The sequence below is a fragment of the Dermochelys coriacea genome, chromosome 3, assembly GCF_009764565.3.
Source record: "Dermochelys coriacea isolate rDerCor1 chromosome 3, rDerCor1.pri.v4, whole genome shotgun sequence".
Taxonomy (NCBI): Eukaryota; Metazoa; Chordata; order Testudines; family Dermochelyidae; genus Dermochelys; species Dermochelys coriacea.
The window spans coordinates 114,862,552-114,886,135 of record NC_050070.1 but is presented as its reverse complement, the minus strand read 5'-3'; the positions used below and the strand labels follow the sequence as shown (position 1 = coordinate 114,886,135).

General features: G+C 41.0%; 2 protein-coding genes across 10 annotated transcripts in view; both read left to right on the top strand.

Moving 5' to 3' along the window:
- Positions 1 to 11,166, top strand: part of LATS1 (large tumor suppressor kinase 1) — a 37,916-nt gene extending 26,750 nt beyond the window's left edge. For all 6 annotated transcript variants that reach the window (XM_043511186.1, XM_043511185.1, XM_038394725.2 and 3 more), the window contains one exon: positions 9,237 to 11,166. In XM_043511186.1, coding sequence (XP_043367121.1) covers positions 9,237 to 9,746 — 510 coding nt within the window. In that variant the 3' untranslated portion in view covers positions 9,747 to 11,166. The remainder of the gene's footprint in view (positions 1 to 9,236) is intronic.
- Positions 11,167 to 18,838: 7,672 nt separating this feature from the next.
- Positions 18,839 to 23,584, top strand: part of KATNA1 (katanin catalytic subunit A1) — a 31,908-nt gene continuing 27,162 nt past the window's right edge. The window contains exon 1 of one of the 4 annotated variants that reach the window (XM_043511189.1): positions 18,839 to 18,983. The gene's annotated coding sequence lies outside the window, so the exon portion shown is untranslated. The other 3 variants (XM_038397957.2, XM_043511188.1, XM_043511190.1) reach the window with 3 other exon arrangements.

The following is a 23,584-nucleotide window of genomic DNA, read 5'->3' as shown; positions in this document are numbered from 1 at the left end:
AGATAAAACTCTGATTGGTACCTACTTAAGAAACTATCTAAGGGCCTGTCTACACTGGCATTTTACAGCACTGCAACTATCTCGCTCGGGGGTATGAAAAAACACACCCCTGAGTGCAGCAAGTTTCAGCGCTGTAAAGCACCAGTGTAGACAGTGCACCAGCACTGGGAGCTGCGTCCCTTGTGGAGGTGGGGTTTTTTAAGAGTGCTGGGAGAACTCTTTCCCAGCGCTCTGCGACTACACAAGGAATGTTAAAGCGCTGCTGTGGCAGTGCTTTAACGTTGCCTGCGTAGACTAGCCCTTAGTTGCAAAGCAAACTTTCTCACCACGTATTTACGGCAATGTTATTGACCAAACTCTTCAGGTCAGGACCCCTCCCTCGGAGTCCACTGGCTATTTCCTTTTGTCTTCACAGTTGCGGAGGAGGTGATGGGCAGGGAGAGAAAAAGGGGTCCCTTGGTGTGTTTGTCCCTCCTTTTTATAGTTTCAGCCCCCTTCTTAAAAAAAACATGTGCAGCTGAGAACCAGGAGACAGAGTCTTGTGGAAGGATGTTCCCTGTTGGGTTTTTTTTTCCACCTGTTTGAACTTCCTTTGTTTTCCCTTCCTGGTTGATGACACTGTTTACTGCTTAAATGCAAACAAAGGCAGGCACACATTCCTTCCTTTGTTTAGGACAGACCTAACTTGTGGCTGGGCAGGGCTGTGAAGTTTGGAATATGTGTTAATAACATCATACAGGGGAATCATAACACTATGTTAAGTTATAACACATACATTTTAACAAGACAATATTGACCAGCAAATTGAGTTTTCAAATGATACCTTACAAGGTATACCTTTTACAAAGATTATTACAATAGAGCGTAGAGTATGAACACAGAGGTGTATTCAGTCACACCCGCCCACTACTCTGGGTTCCAGCCCAGGGACCCTATAAACAGCAGCCACTTATGGCTTGATTCAGTTAATTGCTGCTTCTTCCCTACGCCTTTTCCTACTTGCCCCCTTTAGCTTCACCTTTATCTCAGAATTGTGGTTCTTAGGTCATCTCTCTCCCTGCAAATCCAGCTATGCAAAATTGCAGCCAGAAAACAATCCAGCTATCCCTCAATTTCCTTTGTCCAGAAAGGAGCACCCTTCCTTTCCAGGTCCCAAGAACCGAACTTCAGTCTGTTTGTCTGTCTTTTTTTTTATTTTATTTTTATTTTTAAAAATAAAAATAAAATTAGTTTTATTTGTATTTGTATAGTATTAGTTGGCACAGCAGTCTCATACAAGGCTATGACAGCCACTTTCTTCTTTCATTTTTAGGCCAACTTTTTTCTTAATATCCTTTGACTCAGTCTAGTAACCTTAAGGAAATGCAGCAAGGTTTTTTTGTGTGTGCACAATTCCATTTCCCTGGTGTTCCCCTTTTGGGAAAAATCTTTGATTCCAAGTTGTCTCAATTTTTCATAAAGAAACTTTCTTTCCATAGAATATTGCACACCGTGCCATAGAATATGGTCAACAGTTTCTTTGGTTTTGCACAAAGTACAGTCTGTCTTTTAAGTCTCTTTAATAAATTTACCTTACCATTTAAGACACAATGACCTGTTAACTCTCTAAAAATTACTACTTTGCTTTTTTCTGTCATGACTAGAGTATAGTATCTTTGATTTTTTTTTTTAGCATATATCATAAAACGGTTTATTTCCTGAGTCCATAATTCTTGCCATTCCTTCGCAAGCTCCTTTGTGATCACACTTTTAAATCTTGTCTACTTAGGGGTATCTTAATAAACACCTCCTCATATTTTAGAGCTTGTCTTGCTGCTTTGTCAGCCGTCTCATTTCCAGGTATTCCGATATGTGATGGAACCCTTTCTATTGTTACACAGCTATCTGCTTGCATTATTTCCGTAGTTAGGAAAGTTATTCACTTATGTCATTTCTGCGTTCTGAGTGTCCTAATACCTGACAAGGAATCAGATAAAATTATAACTGCAGTTGGTCACTCATCTCCTACCCAGGTTAGTGCCAACATTTATTCCCATTAGTTCAGCCATCAGTACATTCACATAATTCAATAGCCTTTTAGATTTTTGGATTCCAAAACTAGGACTGCAACTACTACTCTACCCAGTGTTGTCATCTTTTAGTTCATCTGTATACACTTGGGAAAGGCGACCCCGTTTTTCATAAATAAGTTCAGAAATTTCATTGGTCATAATGTATGGGTTGTTTCCTTCCCTCTTCCCCCCCAACAATTCCAAATCCACCAATGGAGGAATAAGTGTCTAGTGGAAATCTCATTTCCTGTGACTAAAAACTTTTAGTTCTGTTTTTTTATTTTTATATATCTCCTTTAACCATTTTTTTGATCCTGAGAGTATGAAGACACCCTGGTCCTCCAGGTTAGGGGTTAGGCACAGGGCTAACAACCCTGACTGGTAAAAACAAAACAAAATATGTTATAAAACAGTGGCAGAGAAATTAACCATTACTATGTGATGGCCTGCAGAAGTCAGTGATCTGTATGACTGGCAGTGCTGAAAGTTGAAAGGAAGCCACTGGCATGAAGACTAAAGTAATCAACACCAAGACAAAAACCAAACTTGGTTTTTGGAACATACGGACAATTTACAAAACGGAAGCTAGCTCAGGCCACAGCAGAGATGAGATGCTACAGCTTACAAATTCTGGGTGTCAGCGAAAGCAGATGGATGGGATCAGGAAGATTAACAGCCTAGGATGAAATTTTTCTGTATTCTGGACAGGATGATGGACAACACCATAAGGGTGTTGCCATCCTTTTGAAGAAGGGAGTGGAGCGTTTCCTGCTTGAGTGAAAGTCCATCAGCAGCAGACTTATGAGAGCTAGACTGAAAGAGAAACACAATAATATCACCCTGATTCAGTGCTATGCTCTGACAGATGACAGTGATGAAAAAGCAAAGGACAAATTCTGCCTTGCATTACAGGCAGAGTTAGAGAGAATACCATGCCACGACCTATTGTCATGGGAAACCTGAATGTCAAGGTCAGTAAGGACAATGCAAACAACGACAGAGCAATGGTAAGACATGGGTGTGGCACCATCAATGAAAACGGAGAGAGTTGTTGATTTCTGCAATATGAATGACCTATTCATTGGCTGAACCCTGTATCAACATTGTGAAATTCACAACCTGACATGGTGTTCTCCAAATGGTAGACATAAGAACCAGATTGATGATATGATGATGATTGACAAATGGCGACACTCACTGACAGATGTGAAAGTGAGAAGGGGAGCAGATGTTGGCAGTGACCACCACTTTGTGACAGCCTCCGTCAAGCTAAAACTGAGAAGTGTGGATCCACCAAACAAGGGACATAGACGTTATGATGTTGACAAGCTAAAGTCCCCTGAAATACAGAAAGCCTTCATTCTGCAGTTAAAGAACCGGTTTCAGGCACTTGCAGACAATGAAGAGGAGGGGAATACAGATGAGATCAACAAAAAGTGGGACAAAGTAACAACAATTTATAAACGGAGCAGTGAAATCTGTCTAGACTACAGGCAGAAGAGAAGAAAGGGGTGGATTACTCCCAGCACATGGAATGCCATAGAAACCAGAAGAGCCCTGAAGAAAAAAAGCTTTAGACACAAAATCCCAGAAGCTAAAAGACAAATACCACCAGCAGTATAGCAAGGCACACCGGGAAGTCAAATGCCTTGTGAGAGCAGACAAATGACATTATATTGATAATCTGGCAACACAAGCAGAGGATTCAGCTGCTTGTGGTGAACAAGGAACCGTCCACATGGCTTATCAGTGGTAAACGGCAGACACTAACAAACACCCTCATCGAGGACTAACAAGGCCACCTATTGGCACCAGAAAAAGAACAAGAAATGCACTGGACAGAACATTTCAAAGAATTGCTGAGCAGGGAGCCACCTAAAGAGGAAGCAGACATCCAGGAGGTAGAAGATCTTGATATCAACACAGATGCCCCAACTAAGGAAGAGATTCAAGCCATCAACTCCTTAAAAAATGGGAAAGCTCCTGGCAAGGATAACTTGAATGCAGAATTGTTCAAGGTAAATCCTGAGTTAGCAGCATCTATCCTGGTCCCTCTATTTACATCAGTTTGGGAAAGGGAAAAAGTGCCAGATGAGTGGACCAATATGTGTTATAGTGAAGATACTGAAGAAAAGAACTGTTAGGGATTGTAATAACTGGCATGGTATAACATTCTGATCTGTGCAAAGCAAGGTATTGTGCAAGATCATAATCCAGCATATATCAGAGGAAGTTGATAGTATTCTCATACAAGAGCAAGCTGGTTTTTGGAAAGGGCATGGATGCACAGATCAGATCTTAACTTTATGAAACATAACAGAATAATGCTTAGAATGGGAACGGCAACTCTACATAAACTTAATAGACTTTGAGAAGGGTTTTGATAGCATTCACAGGACCAGCCTATGGTGCATTCTGTGGGCATATGGAATCCCTCTCCATATAATCAACATAATTAAAAGCTTCTGTTCCAACTTTACATGCAATGTTGATCACAGTGAGCTCAGTTTTGAAGTTAGAACAGGAGTGCATCAGAGTGAGTCATGTTCACAATCCTCTTCAGCATTGCCATTGACTGGGTAATGCAGTGTACAACAGAAGACATGCCAAGAGGCATTAAATAGACACCCATCTCCTCCCTTGAAGACAGAGACTTCGCAGATGATCTCGCTCTCCTATCACATACCCAACCCCATATACAAGAAAAAACTAGACTTAACACATTCAACCAGCAAATTTGACTGAAAATCAACCGCAATAAGACCGATATTGTGACCTTTTATATTTTCTCACCGTTACCAGTATGGATAGAGGATCATGTTTTCACCACTGTAAAAACATTCACATAGTTGGGCAGCACCATTAGCCAGGAGGGTGGAACAAGCCAGGTTATCTGGAACAGAATCAGTGAAGCCAGGAACACCTTCAGGAGCTTAAATACAGTCTGGAAATCATTAAAATACAGCACCAAAACCGAACTCGAGATTTATCAGAGCTGCGTACTTTCAACATATTTTATAGTGCAGAATGCTGGGGAAATGAGAGAGTATGACATGTCCAAACTGTCTTCCATACAGCCTGCCTCAGAAAAATCCTCTATCTTTTGGCCCAGAACAATCTCAAACAAAGATCACATGGTGCAGCCAAGAAAATATGATGCCATCATTCCCAGGAGGTGTTGGAGATGGATTGGCCATGTGTTTTAGCAATAAGATGGACACCTGAAGGCAAGCAAAAACAAGGCTGCACGAAAACAACATGAGCGAAGAACTGTAGAAGCTGAGCTGAAAAACCCTGGGGCACAACTGGGAAACCATTGAAAGATTTGCCAGAAACAGACAGGAATGGAGGAGCTTCGTTGCTGCCCTAAACTCCAAAGGCGTAATGGGAACAGTGATAACGGATGGTTTGTTGACTGACTGATGATGAGTATGAGGCAGTCTGTGGCAATCCCTATCACTTTGTATACTAAGCTCTTAGTAATACTTGTAAATCAGTTGTGTACTTCCATTATCATGATTCCCTTTTACCTTTGCCTGAAAGGTTAGAGCTAATAGTTTCATCCTTAGATTTACAGGTGCTTCCACAGTGGCTGTTCGCAGCACACATACTAATGATGTTGTTGTGCCAGCAGTTCCAAGTTTCTAAGAGTTGTTTTGAGGCTGAACCAAAAGCTTGGCATCTGTAGTCTAAAACTGGTCTTATCAATGCTCAGTACATCATCCTCAGTACCTTCTTATCTGCACCCCATTTGTTTCCAGCTATGCTTATGTAACCGCATTTGCTCCAACCCCACAGACAGAGACAAACACCTACAAGATCTCTATCATGCATTCTTACAATTACAATACTCACCTGCTGAAGTGAAGAAACAGATTGACAGAGCCAGAAGAGTACCCAGAAGTCACCTACTACAGGACACGCCCAACAAAAAATAACAGAACACCACTAGCCATCACCTTCAGCCCCCAACTAAAACTTCTCCAACGCATCATCAAGGATCTACAACCTATCCTGAAGGATGACCTCACTCTCACAGATCTTGGGAGACAGGCTAGTCCTTGCTTACAGACAGCCCCCCAACCTGAAGCAAATACTCTCCAGCAACCACACATCACACAACAGAACCACTAACCCAGGAACCTATCCTTGCAACAAAGCCCGTTGCCAACTCTGTCCACATATCTATTCAGGGGACACCATCATAGGGCCTAATCACATCAGCCACACTATCAGAGGCTCATTCACATCTACCAATGTGACATATGCCATCATGTGCCAGCAGTGCTCCTCTGCCATGTACATTGGTCAAACTGGACAGTCTCTACGTAAAAGAATAAATGGACACAAAACAGACGTCAAGAATTATAACATTCAAAAACTAGTTGGAGAACACTTCAATCTCTCCGGTCACTCGATTACAGACCTGAGTGGCTATCCTTCAACAAAAAAACTTCAAAAAACAGACTCTAGCGAGAGACTGCTGAATTGGAATTTAATTTGCAAACTGGATACAATTAACTTAGGTTTGAATAGAGACTGGGAGTGGATGAGTCGTTACACAAAGTAAAACTATTTCCCCATGTTATTTCTCCCCCCCCAACCTACCCCCCACTGTTTCTCAGACGTTCTTGTTAACTGCTGGAAATGGCCTCACCTTGCTTGTCACCATGAAAGGTTTTCCTCCTTCCCTCCCCCTCCTGCTGGTGATGGCTCATCTTAAGTGATCACTCTCCTTACTGCGTGTATGATAAAACCCATTGTTTCATGTTCTCTGTATGTGTATATAAATCTCCCCACTGTATTTTCCACCGAATGCATCCGATGAAGTGAGCTGTAGCTCACGAAAGCTTATGCTCAAATAAATTTGTTAGTCTCTAAGGTGCCACAAGTACTCCTTTTCTTTTTGCAAATACAGACTAACACAGCTGCTACTCTGAAACCTGTTAAAACTTTGCACCTTATTTCTAGTTGCACTTGTCCAGCTTTAGCTTCTATACCTTGGATCTTCGAATGCCTTTTTCTGCTACATTAAAGAGCTCTCTACTATCAAAGTCTTCTCCCTATGTAGGTATTTGCAGACTGTGATCGAGCCATCTTTCAATTTTCTGTTGGATAAAGTAAATTACATTTCTATAGACTCTCACTGTAGGATGGGCTTTCTAGATCTTTAATCATTCTTGTTGCTCTTTTCTGAACCCTTTCCGGTTGGTCAGCATCCTTTTTAAAATGTGTACATGAGAACTGGACACGGTATTCCAATAATAGTCTCTCTAATGCCATATACAGTGATAATACCACCTTACTTCTCAATATTCCCCTGCTTACGCATCCAAGTATCCCATTAGTTTTCTTAGATCTGGTCTATACTACAGACCTATATAGAACTACATCACTCAGGACAGGGTTGTGGATTTTTCACTCCCCTGAGTGATGTAGTTATACTGACCTAACCACCTTCCATAGACAATGCTTTGTCAGCAGGAGCTACCATCTCTCAGGGAGGTGGATTAACTGTGTCGACAGTTGAGCTCTCTCCCATCGGCTTAGTGTGTCTTCATTAAAGCACTACAGGGGCACAGTTGCATCGGTGCAGCTTATGCAGCTTTTTAAGTGTAGACTTGCTCTCAGTCACAGCATTAAATTGGGAGCTCATGTTCAAATCGTTACCTATCATGACCTCGAAGTCCTTTTCAGAGACACTGCTTTCCAAAATACAGTCCCCCCCCATCTTGTAATTGTGACCTACATTCTTTGTTCCTAGATGAACTACCCTTGCATTTGGCTGTAGGAAACAAATGTCTTCATCTCTTAAGGCTTGTGTTGTCAGTAGCTACCGGTGTGGTGCTCTGCTCTTGTTCGATGATGATGATAGTTGGCTGTGTGCGTGTTCCCTCTGTGTGCTGCCCCAGCTCTGCGCAGAGAGCTAACACAGCAGACCCCGAGAGAATCCCCAATGACCACAGACTCTAGTAAGGTTCGAAGGAACGTCGGCCAGGTTTATTGTCAAATGAAGCACAGTAATAGTTCCCTATAGACTCTACAGGACATACTACAAATTTCTGCTCCCTGGCAATGGACTCAGCTCAGTCAGTGGTGGGACTTTCCACTGCCCCCAGGCTGGACGAAAGACACCACCCAGGGATGTATTCTTATACACAGGTACAAACAAGTTACACATCATTCCTGAGGTATTGAGGTGCAAACCCGTTACATAACAATGCACCACCCTTTTACACAGTAAGGTGCCACCTCTCACCTTGTACATGTTGGTGTGAACAAAACAACTCTATCCATCATACTAGCCTTTTGCCCCATCCTTGTTATCTATGTGTACTTATACTATTTGTGTATAGGTCTGGTATCCAATACACTTTAGATATATGTTTGTGCAACATCAGCCCTTTCCTTGCCAGCTTCTGTGAGCAGGGCCTGCCCCTGGCTTGCAGTTTAACTTTGCTTTATTTTAGCAAAGTCTTGACCATTACTTTAGCTCAGGCCTTAAGTCTCACACCAGGCCTCTGATACCAAAGGGTTTATGTTTCAGGGCCTCATCTTACTACAGCTTGTACACACTAGCGCTTGCTTCAGTATAATTTCAGTCGCTCAAGGCTATGGAAAAGCCATCTCCCTGTGCGACATAAGTTACACTGACCCTAAGCACCACTGTGGACAGCGCTATGTCAGCTGGAGAAGTTCGTCTGTTGACACAGCTACCGCCACTCAGGGAGGTGGAGTAATTATGCCAACTGTAGAGCTCTCTCCATTTGGCATAGTGTCTGCACTAGCAGTGCAGCTACATCAGTACATCTGTGATGCTGCAGCAATTCTACTGTAGACTAGCCCTTAGTCAGTACAGGTTTCCTATCTGTTCAGTGAGGATAATAGTGCTTTCCTTCCTCACAGGAGTGTTGTGACATAAATACATTAAAGGTTTTGAGGCAACTAGGAAAGGAGCATCATATAAGTACTGAAGAGAGAGATGATGGCAAAACAAATAAAAATATAAAGAGTGTGGGCTTTTGAGTTTTTAGGGGAAAACACTTATAGGTGTTGATGATGATGATGATGAAACAATTTTCATAGTACATTTCATACTTGGCGGGTTTTATTTTTAAGAAATTACAAACAGAAAATGAAAAATCTAACTTTATTTTATGATCTTTTTACACTTTCTTTTTAAAGGTTATAAATTGGCAAACAGCTCTTCACATCCCACCTCAAGCTAAATTGACTCCAGAGGCTTCTGACCTTATTATCAAACTCTGCCGAGGGCCAGAAGACCGCTTAGGCAAGAATGGTACAGATGAAATAAAAGCTCATCCATTTTTTAAAGCTATTGATTTTTCAAGTGATCTACGACAGCAGACTGCTTCATATGTTCCTAAAATTACACATCCCACAGACACATCCAATTTTGACCCAGTTGATCCAGATAAGTTATGGAGTGATGATGATAAGGAAGGGAATGTAAATGACACACTTAATGGGTGGTACAAAAACGGGAAACATCCTGAACATGCTTTTTATGAGTTCACATTTCGAAGGTTTTTTGATGACAATGGCTACCCTTACAACTACCCAAAACCCATTGAATATGAATACAATAATCCACAAAACTTGGAGCAGCAATCAGATGATGATGATGGGCAGGCAGGCAAAGGGGTTCAAAATCGTGATCTAGTTTATGTTTAGCAGAGAAGTTGAAGATAGTTGAACTGTGTGTTTTGAAGTTGGGATTTTTCAAAAATCCCCTGTGATAAGAGAATTAACAGAAGATAGCTTGGGTAAATATATGCATACTTTATTAAAAAAAAATTACCATTATCACAGAGTTCTGTATTTTTTGCTTTCTGTACATTTTGTTTCCCCAAAAGGGAGGGAAATAATTTTAAAACGTTAATTTATTCCAGCATTATTAATCATTCATTTAGAAAAGAACTGATGTTAGGAAAAATAAATTATGAACTGAGTTTTATGATCAGTTCTTTGTACTTTAAGTACTCAATATAGGAAATAGTGTTTTCTTAAAAGGAGATGTTATCTATTTGTACATAGGCTAAATAAGTTTTTTTTTTTAAAAAATCTTTGTTCCAGACTTAAACAGTTCTGCCTTGCTTTGACCAAATATAAATCTTATCACACACTTAAAAAACTATCTGATACCTCTCTGATACAAGGCTGCTATACTGTGGCTTCCCACAATATCAGGCTCCATTGTTAGCAAAATTAAGCCTGTTTGGTAAGTAATTCCCAGTCAGTACAATAACTGCACAGTTTACAGCTTTGAAAATGGGAAGCATCAGTCTCTGTTGTAATGTGACTATAAATGGTTAAAAAAAAATCTTAGGGTTTTTATTTATATTTAATTTAAAATTATATTGAAAGTTATAACTAGATTTATAACTAAAACCAGTAATAGTATTTACTTAGCAGCAGTTTAGCGCTCTCTCTGTCAGCCCCTCTTAAAGGTGTGGGAGGAATGAAGCTTTAGAAAAAAAATAGACTGAAATCTGCTCCAAATTCATTTTTTGATGGAAGCCAAACTGTACTGTCTCTCAAACTCTGCTCCAATCAGAAAAATTATAGCTTGAAAAATTGTTTTTAAAATGGTTCTATTTCTTGCTCCAGCCTTTTAGCTGGTTATGAGGAAGGATTGAGAGGGATACCTGGCTTTCATTAGGCTTTTGTGCTGCGAAGACCAGTTTTGTGTGTTAAACCTTAACCAGTTGGAAACACTGCTGTGCATGTACCTGGGAACAAATAAGTTAAGCTGTTTGTTTCCCCCTTGTTACGTTTCTGGTGTTGTGTCATTCACAGCTTAATTCAAAGCAGATTCACCTCTGTGGTGTTTGATATTGTGATAGCAGATGCATATAATTCTGAATACTGGTTTCATGGTGTTCAAGCAGCCCCTAAGCAGAAGTTCTAGTGTCACAGCCTTAAGATGCAAAATTAATAAGCCTTTTGTGATGCTCAGAGGGGAACACACCACTAAACAGCTGTCCCACTCACAAGACCAGCAGTTGTTTCAGGTGTGGGAAGTAATGCCCCTCCATCCCATAGCCAGCAGTTTTTTTGAGGGACAGAGGGAAATGCAGGTGGTGGTTGTTTTTTAAAAAAACAAAACAAAACAAAACAAAAATTTAAACATACTTTTAAACAACCACAGTTTCCCCACTCCTGGGTTGAGCTCCCATCTGTTAATATCAATCAGAAATTTTTAACATCAGTGCCTCTTGTTTACTCTGATCATCCAGGCCATTATACTAGAATTCTTGCTCCCTAAGCATCATGAAACCACACTCGGAGCTGGTATCACAGCAGTGTAAGGAGTACATGCAGTACCACTATGGTGCTATCATGATAAATGTCTTTTAAAAATAATTTTAAGAGGAGAGTTCTGTTTCTTTAAGGATATTTACTGGTCTTTCTGTTCTGAAGCATCTATCATGGTGAAAAGATATTTATGTAAAAATATCCATTCCTTATAATAAAAAATAGCTATTTCTCTATAGTCTCAATAGGACTTGAATCAGTAAAACACAATTCAAGTCCTGTGTGCCTATCTTAAAGAAAGCTGTTCTGTCTCAACATTCTAAGATCTATAATGTTTAGCTTCAACATTATAAAACGGATGCAATATATAAATATTTCAGCTTTTTATTTTTGTTTGTAAAAATAGGCTTTGTTTCACAGTAAATAATCTTTTAAAGGACTGTCTTCATTCATAATGTTGGTAAGTGTTCCAGTAAAACTGGCAGTTTTAATCTCCTTTACTTGTCCTGCAGTAAAGTGTAACATATTACTGGTTAAAACCAATTTAATCAAGTGAGCATTATTTGTGGGCATGTAATAAATAAAACTTCCTTAGACAATGTCACCTTTTAATTACAAATACAATTTTTATAATTGATTATCTGAGCATATTTCTCCTTTACCAGTCCATCAGGATCTAGACTTGTGATTGGTCTTAGCCAAACAGTGATGGGTTTAGCTGAAGAAAGATGTCCTTTCTAAGGCACTTCCATTCTACATAAGGAAGTTAAATCCAAAAGGAATTGCTATTAAACCAAAATAATTGATTATTTTAAGCTAATATGCATGGTACTGAAATATGAGATACCGCTCTGCCATTTTGAAACACTTACATATGTGTCCTGAGAAACTGGTAGTATTTCAAGTTTTTCTATTATCTACCATTAAATTTCTGATTCTTCTAATTTCTGAAGTTTGCAGTCTGGATGCTGCAAAACTCCATACGTGTATTTCTCTCCTGGATCTCCCAGTCCATTACAACGCTAAATCCTGCTCTGGAAGAACAGAAAATATCCTCATAACACAATTGTTTATCTCAGTTCTCCAATGTATTGCCCTGCACCCATGTGTGAAATTCCCATTGACTACAGAAGTAGTTCCAAACATGGATCCAGGATATGTTGTAACCCTTAGTGTCTACTGTTTACAATACTGATATTTCAGTCCTTCATAAATTTTGCTCTAGAATCTTCTGGGGCATTGAAATTCAGATTGATCTTTGATCGGACTAGTTTATATTGACAACAGAGGAGAGATACTTATAACCAGCAGCTGTGAGACTGTATAATCACAGTTTTAGTTTGGACTTCTTGAAAATATTTGCAATTGTAAAGAATTAAAATGAGTCACTGTCTTTTTGCCTCATGTATACATATAAATTGTATTTATAAAATGTTCTGTAATCATGTAACTATTGTAAATACTGTTCTGATGTATTGTTCAATTATATTCTATCTTAGGGCAGGCCCTCTTGCTGTATCTTTTCTATCTTCATATTTCTAATGGAATCAATAGTATGTATGACTAGAAAGTCATTTTGAGACTGACTTAAAAAAAATCTTCTGCTGTTGCTAATTACAAAGCTGACAGTGGGTATGATTTATTTGGACTTAATTTTGTTTAGTTATTAGCTAATGCAGTGGGTGGGTTCTTAGATGCTGCTGTTACCCTACATACCATAAGACTCTGTTCCAAATGTTATTGGTATTTAAAATCAGACATTTAATCTGTTTGCTTTAGTTCAACCAAAGCACAGAGAAAACAAATTTCAGTCAACATAACGGTAAAAATGTTATGAGTGCCTTAATATGCTTTTGAGCAAAGGCACTACTCAAGTTTACTATTGTATTTTGTGTGTGTGTGTGTGTGTGTGTCTTTTGTATGATAAATGTTCTGCTGACAAAACACTACAATTTTATAAAATGACACTAGATTAAGAGAAGGAATTGCAGCCTTTATAGACAATATAAATCCTCTTTGCATACTTCTGAATGTAACAGCTGTTGGTAATCAATGACATTCTCTATAACTGTTTTATGAATGTTTCATTTTTCTCAAAATCAGTTTCTCTAGTGTAATATCTGCTGGGATAATAAAGAATAAAGTACCGTAAATCTTTTTCCTTATAAATGGTAAATTCTGGTTCTACTAATCAAATACAACTTAAAATTTTAAATTTTGTTAAAAAGTTGTTGGTCTTCCTCTGTTCTCTTAAATCTGTGCAAATGGCATAACAGTTCAGAACTGCTGAACTAATACATCATTATGCAGTTAACAGTAATGATTTTGTTAGCTGTAATTGGACATAGTTTGATCTGTATTCTAGAATTCTGTAACTCAAGTCACACAATTGTAATTTATGTCACTCTTCTTTCTCCCACTTCCACCATCAAATGATTAAAATAGCCCTGCTCAGGATCTACTTATTCAGTAGGCAATGAATGGGTACACAGTCCGTGTAGACTGTACATCATGGACAACTAACTTAATAAATTATTGCTTTTCTTGGAGATCTAGAGGAAGTGTAGTTCTTAAATTATGAAATCCATTTCTAGCATAATGCTATCTAAATATAGGACATTGACTTTTTCTTTAATAGGCTTCAGCTTAAAGTGCATATCTAAAAATGAAAACTGGTGCATAAATCTATGCTTTACCAAAGAGGTATGTTACGTGCTAACTTCTCTACCAGACTTGGATCTCTTGGGCTTGAAATAAAATATAGTGATAGTTTTGATGTTCCTGAGTGGCTGGTGAACTCTGCAGGGACCATGTGACAGAAACACATAGGCTTTGCAAAGGAACTTTTTAAACATATACACATTTTACTCTCAGAAGCATAAAAGATTTTCAGATCTATGGGGAAAAACAACAATCATCTAAATGCAAATCCTCACTTAGGCTGATCTCACTCCTCTGGTTTAGGTCTGAAATCTGTCTATGTTCAGGGTATGTGAAGACTCCCATGTCTCTAATGCAGCAAGTCCTTGCTGCTGGTGGTAGTTGGCTCCCTACCCAGAAGCCCTCTTACTTATATACATCGACTTGGTCCTAACCCCCACCATGAGATCTGTTCCAGCTAGGCTCACATACTAACCCTTTATGGTTCATAGGGAGGGCCTGGTAAACCAAGACACATCATTAGCAAGTCAGTAGTCCTTAAGGTCAGCCTGGATGGGTCATCCTGTATTAGATCTCCAAGATGAGGAAAGCTTCCTTCTTCAGCCTTGCTATGCATCATCTTTGGCTATGCGTATATCAGTTTTAAACTGGTTCTTGACAATATAGGTCCATACACAAACTAGAAGTTCTACTCCACGGTGCATGTTTGCGACCCCCCTCTATAGAAAGGATATGGACAAATTGGAGAGAGTCCAGCAGAGAGCAATGAAAATGATTAGGTGGCTGGAGCACATGACTTACGAGGAGAGGCTGAGGGAACTGGGTTTATTTAGTCTGCAGCAGAGAAGAGGGAGGGGGGATTTGATAGCAGCCTTCAACTACCTGAAGGGGAGTTCCAAAGGATGGAGATAGGCTGTTGTTCGTGGTGGCAGATGACAGAACAAAAAGTAATGGTCTCAAGTTGCAGTGTGGGAGGTCCAGGTTGGATATTAGGAAACACAATTTCACCAGGAGGGTGGTGAAACACTGGAATGGGTTACTTAGGGAGGTAGTGGAATCTCCATCCTTAGAGATTTTTAAGGCCCGCTTGACAAAGCCCTGGCTGGGATAATTTAGTTGGGGTTGGTCCTGCTTTCAGCAGTGGGTTAAAGTAGATGACGACCTGAGGTCTCTTCCAACCCTAATCTATGATTCTATGAAAACAAAATGGAATTCATAAAATGACATTCCCAAACCCTCACACAGATTCCTTCCATTAATTTTAGAGGTTCTTTGTGCTGGTCTTGCGTATCTTAGTGAAGAAATCCAGCAGAAGAGAAAATTATAATGGCTCTGTTCTGAAATGTGTATTTGAATAAAAAAATGGTTTCAAAATGTTTTATTCTAAGAAAATAATTTCAACTGGCATGTAAAGAAACTGGAGAATGGTCAGGGGTTTGCTAAAGGCAACAGCACCCCTGCTCCTGTCATAACCATACAGCTAAGGGTAGTCTAGAATTCCTCCTTATCTGTAAGGGGTTAAGAAGCTCAAATAACCTGTTTGGCACCTGACCAAAGGGGCCAATGGGGAAAGAAGATACTTTCAAATCTGAGGGGGAAGCTTTGTGTGAGGGTGTTCTCTTGGGAAGCAGAGAAGCATCAGGTCAGAAAACTCCTCCTCCTATAAACCAATCCTGAGCCAGTATCTAATATTACAAAAATAGTAAGTAAAGCCAGGCAAGGTATGTTAGATTGTTTTAGCTTGTGAATTTTCCCTTTGCTAGAGGGAGGTTTATTCCTGTTTTTTGTAACTTTGAACTAAGCCTAGAGGGAGTTCCTCTGTGTTTGTGAAACTTTTGTTATCCTGGAAAGTTATCTTCTGTTCTGATTTTACAGAGGTGATTCTTTTACCTTTTCTTTAAATACAATTCTTCTTTTAAGAACCTGATTGATTTCTCTATTGTCCTAAGACCCAGGGCTTTGGGTCTGTGATCACTTTGTAACAAATTGGTTAGGATATTCTTCTCAAGCCTCCTTAGGAAAGGGGGTGTAAGGGCTTGGGGGATATTTTGGGGGAATAGGAACTCCAAGTGATCCTTTCCCTGATTCTTTGTTAAATCACTTGGTGGTGGCAGCGTACCCTCCAAGGGCAAAGAATTTGTGCCTTGGTGAAGTTTTAACCTAAGCTGGTAGAAATAAGCTTGGGGGTCTTTCATGCGGGTTCCCACATCTGTACCCTAGAGTTCAGAGTGGGGAGGGAACCCTGACAGCTCCTGACTGCAACTTTAGCAGGGTCCCGTCTATGCATATTTCAAGCACTTATTTAGATTTAAATTGGTTAGAAACTTAGCTCAAGCAAAATCAAAATATAGCACTCAATCTTAAATAAGTATCTTAAATAATATCTGCTTTAGGAGGTTGCACTGATTTAATTAAATCAGTTTGCATGCATTTAGCTAAGTCAATGCAACCAGCCCTATGTCTCCCGAGTGAAGCTAGAACTGTACTACAGAGAATGATAGAATTACTTTACATTTAAGACATGGAGGACAAAAAAAAAAAATTGGGGGGGATTAGTAGGAGTGTGAACATGGCTCACAACTTTGTAACATCACTTAAAAGTTTTAAACAAAGTAGAGATTATTCTACTGGGCCTTCAATTTCAGGGAGTCCAACAAAGATTCCTTGTAGTGGGGACGAATGGAGCTTGATGCAGCACTTTCAAATGCACTTCCTCACCTAAAATGCGGAGCAGGCACAGCTTGTATGGTATACCTTGAGTGGCAAACAAGGCGCATCACCTCAGGCTCTCCATGTATTCTGCCCCCCAAAAAACAATGGAGGAAAAGGTAAAAAGGATACATCACACATTCAGACTCTTATTGTGCCACACGCTTATAATTTTTCAAATTCCCTTCTTCCTAAATAAGAATGTATTCCAATAATTTAACCTTTTAAACCATTATGATGTAATTTTATTGCCATTCAGTCTGACTTGATTAAAGGGACACTGCCAGATTAAAAGTGATATCTAAAAGACAAATGCTCTTATTTGTATTACTCATATAGAACATTAGTAATGCTAATGATTTTCAAAATAACTTTTTATTATTTATATTTGTTTATGTATCTTACTCCACTGGAAGTTAAAAGGATTTAGTTCTGCTTTGATTTATAGTAATTTTCTAGTAGATTTCACTTTTAGGTTCTAATGCACTACCACGGTGCTGGAATGCTCAATGGCAAACGCTGCAAGATAGTTTAAAAAAAATCCCATTATATATTTGTATGAATATTTGTTTGTCTTGGATAAACTTTTTTTTAAAAAACTAAAACCAGTCCTAGAAGGAGCTGAGAGAGTGTGTGTGTGTGTGTGTGTGTGTGAGTCTGCACGTGTTCCCTTATCAACTGTTTTTGAAGTCAAGGCCAAATCTAAAGTGACAGTTCCCCTTTAAACAGAAACATTTAAAAGAGACTCAGCTGCCTTAACTGAGCCCACTCTACCACAAATGGCAGAACAAGTGAAAGCCATGTCAGCCAAAATATGATCACCTTGATCGATCAGTCCTTCTGTTCTCAAATAGATTGCACCAATCACAACACTTCATCCATTCTTCTTGACTCCTGGCCTTCCCTCTCTGTGTGCGGCCATGTCTTTTCACAATAAAATCTTCCCATCTCTTTAGAGGTTGGCTGAGTGGTTGTTTCAGTTCCTGGCGTCAGTACCACTCATGTCAGCTGCAGTCCATCGATTGTCAGTGAGCCTCACTATATGCCCGGCCCATCGCATTTGATTATGCCTTCTCCTAACAACGTCCTGCACTCCACTCTGCTGTCTGATCACTTCATTGGGGACTCGGTCGCGGATTGAAATTCCCAGAATCCTTCTTTCCATCGCTCTCTCTGTTACAGACAGTTGCTGCTCCTCTGTCTTCGTCAGCACCCACGTTTCGCTGCCGTACAACATTGCTGGCAGTACTGTTGAGTTGAAGAGGCTGGCATGTGTTGCCTTGTTGATTTTTCCTTGGAGGACATCCTTGATAAGAACTGAATGCACGCCAACCTGCTTGCTTTCTTCACGAGAGTTCACCTTCCTGATTGGGGGCATGTTAATTTCTTGGTCCAAATAAACATATTGCTCAACCTAAAAATGTTCAGCTTGGTTTATTTCTGAGGGTAACAGGCAGACATGTATTGATTTCTTTAAAGCAAGTGAGTCCCCCAACACTCCCCAGTAGCAACATGAGGACGAGCTTTAAGGACTAGAGCTACTGCCCACACACCACATTTTGGGATGCCGAATCCTTCGTTTTGAGGGTGTTTTTTTGCTAGCATGTTTTGGGGACTGGTGGATGTCAAAAAAGTTTTCCACTATAGACAATACAATATCTAATGCTAGCCCTGAGTACAATGTTACTGTCAGCCAAAGCTAGCTGTTACGGATTTGCCCAGGGCCTGCTTTGAAGAGTTGCATGGTGAGAACACAGCTGACTGAGCTGTTGCTAAATTCTCTAGCTATGTTTGCCTTGGTGGTTCAAGGCTAGACTTCTGACCCATCATGCGGGAAGCCCGGGTTCGATTCCTGGCCCACGCACTTATGAATATCCTTTTGGTTCACGTTCACAAGAGCGAGCGGAGCCAAGATACTGTTTGTTTTTCTCTGCTCAGGTTCCCCACTGACGGGAGACTGCAGGCCCCGGGAAGGGCGGAGGACGCGCTGCCAGCGGAGCCCCGCCCAGATCCCTAAGGCGGGGCTCCGACCCAGGCTCCCCAGCCCTCACACTACAGCCGGCGAAGGGCGGGCGCACCGCGCGAGGTTTCCAGGAAATGACGCAGGCCGATTTGCCTTCGAACGGGCCACAAAGGGACGCGGCAGTGGGAGGAGCTTGGGGTCGAGGTGGGGGGTGCGAACGAACGAACGAACGAACGCGCGCGCGCGAGAGAGAGAGAGAGAGAGAGAGAGAGAGAGAGTAGCGCCGCCGTTACGGAGCTGACAGAGCGCGCTGGAGACGAGTGAGTGTCAGCGCAGCCCTTGCCCCGGCCAGGCAGGGGCTCCCGGGTCTGCGGAGGCTCCGCTGCCCGCCGTTCCTCCTACGGGGTCTCCTCAGCTCCCATCCCCGAACTGCCGTTGGACCTCAGGGGGCTTGTGTCGCCACCCCCCCCTCCCCCCTTCCCCGCGCCGCGAGCTGAGGCGACGGGGGCCGGGAAGGTGCCGGGCTCCGGATGGGGCGGGGCTGTGTGGGTGTGTGCGCGCGCGTGGGGCCGGCGCCGGCGCCGGGTTTGCTGCGGGTCCTCGGCTTACCCGGGCGGCGGGGAGGCCGTTCCTCTCCCCGCCCGCGGCAGGCGCCTGCAGCTCCCCCAGCCCGGCGCGGCGGGCGGCCCTTGGCGAGTCGGGCGCTTCGTGCCGTTGTGCCCGCTCCTGGCTGCAGCTGACCTAGAGCATTAGGTCGGGTTTGGGGGAGCGGAGCGCTGCGGGGGCCGGTGTCCCGGTGAGGGTGGTGTGAGCGGCCGGTGAGGGTGGTGAGCGGCGCAGCGGGGCGGGGGGTTGGGTGATCTGTGTATACAGCATGTATAGATGATGTTCCCTTGTCATCCCAGAAGGGATTTCTTCCCTCTGACCCCCACGGTTGGGGTGGTGGTGAGGTCATGGCTGAGAGACCCAGGACGGGGAGACACATTTAGGGAGATTATTTTGGGTGTGAATTGGAAATCTCTTGAAAACAAATGGAAGGAAGTCTTATTTGGACTGCTTCTTGAGGCTGTGTAGAATAGACAGTGTTCCTAGCCCGCCTCACTCATTTCACATCTCAAATTAAGGTGTTCTGATAAGTAAGCAAGTTTCAAATGAGGTCTCTGTCAATAAAAAGGATCACAGTGAAATAAAAGCTCCTTTAATATCCCACCCCATCACTAGTTGCTATTAAAGTATTTGCTAATTTAACTTTTTTCAAAGTTCTCCACCATAGCTGTGCATTCTAAACAGCCCAATTTTTATAACATCCTGCAAGCCATTGTCATTCCTGACATTATTAAAACCTTTTTAAAGACCGTGATCAAATTGCATTTTCTATGTGAGTCGCTACGTTTTCTATGCGATAACTGCTGTTATCGTCTATACCAGTCATACTTATGACAACTTGCTATGTGCAGCCCTTATCACATGTGTTTTCGTTCTTCTGATAGTCGGAGGCGGATAAAAGTTTTGTTGAGCCCTGGTCCAGAGCAGCTGCTCCTGCTGAGGAAATGGGGTTGGGGTGTGGAGCCTTGCTCCTGGGCAGGAGCAGCGGGCGGAGCAGGGCAAGCCCCTGCTCCCCAACCATGCTCCCTAGGAGTGCCAGATGAGTGGGGTCAGGCCATGGGGATGCTCAATTGGCTGGGGCCCCTGGCACAGGCCCTGTTAGTTTATCCAGTGGCGGATTAGCCAGTAGGCTAACTTAAAGCAAGAATGCATGTGCAGATGTATGTCAGTTACGTGGTACAGAGAAATAAATTGGCTCTTACTACTTCATTGTATTTCTATCAGAAAGCTAATATTTTAGGGTTCACACATACTCTTTTGTTTATAGAAAAACTTTGACTTGGCACTTGTCTGTTAGAAGTCCTTTTTTATTTTCTCCTGTCAAGTTTGAGTCTTTCAAATGAGTCAGTGCAGAATGCTGCTTACTTCCTTACCTCAGAGGGTCTGACATGCATTTAGGCAATGAATCTTGAAACACAGACCTTTTCAGTTAGTAAAATAAGAAGGGCTGTTCCAGAATAAACTGTTTTTTAAAAGTGCACACCACTTCAGTCTATTTGGAAATAAAGCACTGGCACACTTCAGAAAAGTACAGATGGCTAGGAGGGAAAAAAAAAAACAGAATTGGAAGCACGAACCAGAATACATAGCACAAAGGGCAAACACATACACCTAATTTCACACCTAGTATTCCATGTTGGCAACTAAAGATACGGTTGCCAAACTTAACAAATCCATTTGCTGATATTGAGGACCCCCATGAGTTGAGAGAGTACTAGGGGACTTTCCATCAGTTTCTGCAGAATTTAAACTTTTTTTTTTAAATGTTGATCTTCTAGCTAATAAAACTTTCAGGAAAACCATGGTATCAGTTCACATTCAGAATGTGCATAACAAATTGAAATAATAGAAACTGCCTAAGGCTTCAAAAAACCTGGCTCTAGCTCAGTCTAAGCAGCCAAGTTGTGTGATGAAGTGTTCCTCTGGGTGTGGAAAAAATTCTTAGGCCTCTTTGTAGCATTGGAACTCTTCCATTAATGTTACTCTGGCCCTAGGACTGTCTCTGTCCCACTTGTGGCGCACAGTTTGTGGATAGAGTAGCTGGTGGATCCATGTAGTAGTTGATAAAGCAGTCAGACACTCATATACCAGCTTCATATGGTATGTTGAATACCATTGTGGAACTGGGTTTGATTAAACTCAGTATGTGTGTTGGGAGGTAAGTGGGTGTTCAGCCACTACATAGACTTCCCAAATCTTATATGGTGAAATTACACCGATTTGGCTATTCGAGGGCTCTTCTATGGAGAGAAAAAAAGCATGATTTATCCTTAATATGTGTGAACTACTACTTTTAATCTCAAGGATTAATAATGGGATTGCAAATGCCAAAGCTTCTTTCTTTATCTGAAATTACCATGAGTCTTCAACCCTTGCCCTGCTGGACACGCCAAACTCTGGATGCACTTCAGGTGCTTGAGGCAAGTGGACTAAAGTCTGTGGTAGTGACAGGATGATTTGTCAAGAGTTGTAATTGTATTTCTATATTAGTAATCTCTGGGAAATCCTATGCATTGTATTCTGAATAAATTATTTTAATTCTGAAACATTTTTGGGGATTCAGCATAATGTTACATTTAAGAGGGCAAAATTCAATGTGGATTCTTTGCATGGTTTCCTGCCTGGCGGTGACTTTACAAACTCATCTTCACCATAGTGGCTTTGTTCGTAGATAACTTCATAGAATACAATTCGGGGAATGATTCTAATTGATAAAAGTACTATGTAGACTATCCGCTTTATCATCGTCTAGTGCCACTGTGCACGCATAAGTTAAAATATTTTGTCTAATAAAGGAGTTTTTCTTTATTTTAGTGTAGCCATAGATTTGCGTATGCTTGTTTGTGTATGGAACCAGTCTGGGACAGTTCTGAAAGACGATATGTATTTCTGATTATCTAATTCTATAGCAGTAAAGGTAGAGAGAAAATAGTGTTACACAGTCCGCTTAATTTACATAATCTATTCTTGTTCTTTAAAAGACATTGTAGGACATAGTGCTCCACTAAAATGGTAACAAGAACAGTTTAAATATCTAGGATTGGTGTGCTATCCAACAATATAAATGAAGAAAAATTGATAGTAAAACTGTGATGCAAATATGAATGCATTATTCATTGGACCATACCTGTATTATCTTTACCTATGCTAGTACAGATAAAATTGGCAGTGTAGATGCAGTGGCACGAGCTTCAGGGCAGGCTAGCAAAGTGAGTATGTACCTATTTTTAGCTGTTTGTCTATCTGTACTGCAATCAGACCTTGAATTGCTGTGTAGACATAACCTTGATTACAGGTTAAACCTCGGTCAGCAAATAGATTAAATTGTTATTGTTGCCTCTTTAGCACCCACATCTAAACTGACAGCCCGCAGATAACTTCTGGAGAAACACTTGTTTTGTTGAAACAAGTAAAAATCCACTGATTTAACTGTCTCTCTTCCTACTCCCGTTCTCTGCCTATTTTATTCCTTTGCAGATTGTTTACTTCATTTTTCTTTAACTTGGGAAATTCATTTAGTAGACCAGCACAGCGTCCATCTTTTGTGTTCTTACCCCCATTTTCCTGGCTAGGCATTCCATGCCTTCTTTTCTTTCCATTCAGGGATCATTCATTTCCTTTGTTTCCTCTCTGTTCTTTGTGAAACCACATATTTGGAAGAAAAAATACTCATATGGTTGAACTGTTTGTTCCCCTGGACAGATTTCTAAAGAATGCCTGCCCAGCTCAGAGTTCTGCGCTGTATTTATTGTATATGGCTATGGTGTAGTTTTCTTCCTTTTTATTTTGAAAGCCTAGTTCTACCTTAGTAACATGCCATTACTTGATTTAAAATGTTTAGTAGCATCTTGCTTAACTTGTTATTTCAGCAGGTTTAGTCATCAGTTAAAATTCATGGGACAGGCAAACAGATATATCTGGTAGGATGACCATGTGGAAATGCTTGATCTTGAATATTGCTATTAAAACCTGTGGTAATATCTGCAGTGATCCTTGATGAACTTTATGTATTTTCTCCTACATAACATAACGAGATCCTTACATAGATTTCTTCTGAAAACTTAAGTTAAAACCTTTTCCAAAATCTAAATTAGCTGTTCCATGAAAGGGAACTAGGCATCCCTGAGTACATCTACAGAGCATGTGGCCGTGAGCTTCCCAGCCTGGGTCAACAGGCCTGCTTTTTTTAAAAGAAGGCTGTATAGGGAATTCTCCATAGGCCTCAGAGCTGGAACCACAAATTCATAGCACTGTCTCTACAGCTATTTATAGAGTGCAGGGATGATCCTTATAAGCTCCTTGTAAGCAAGTAGTT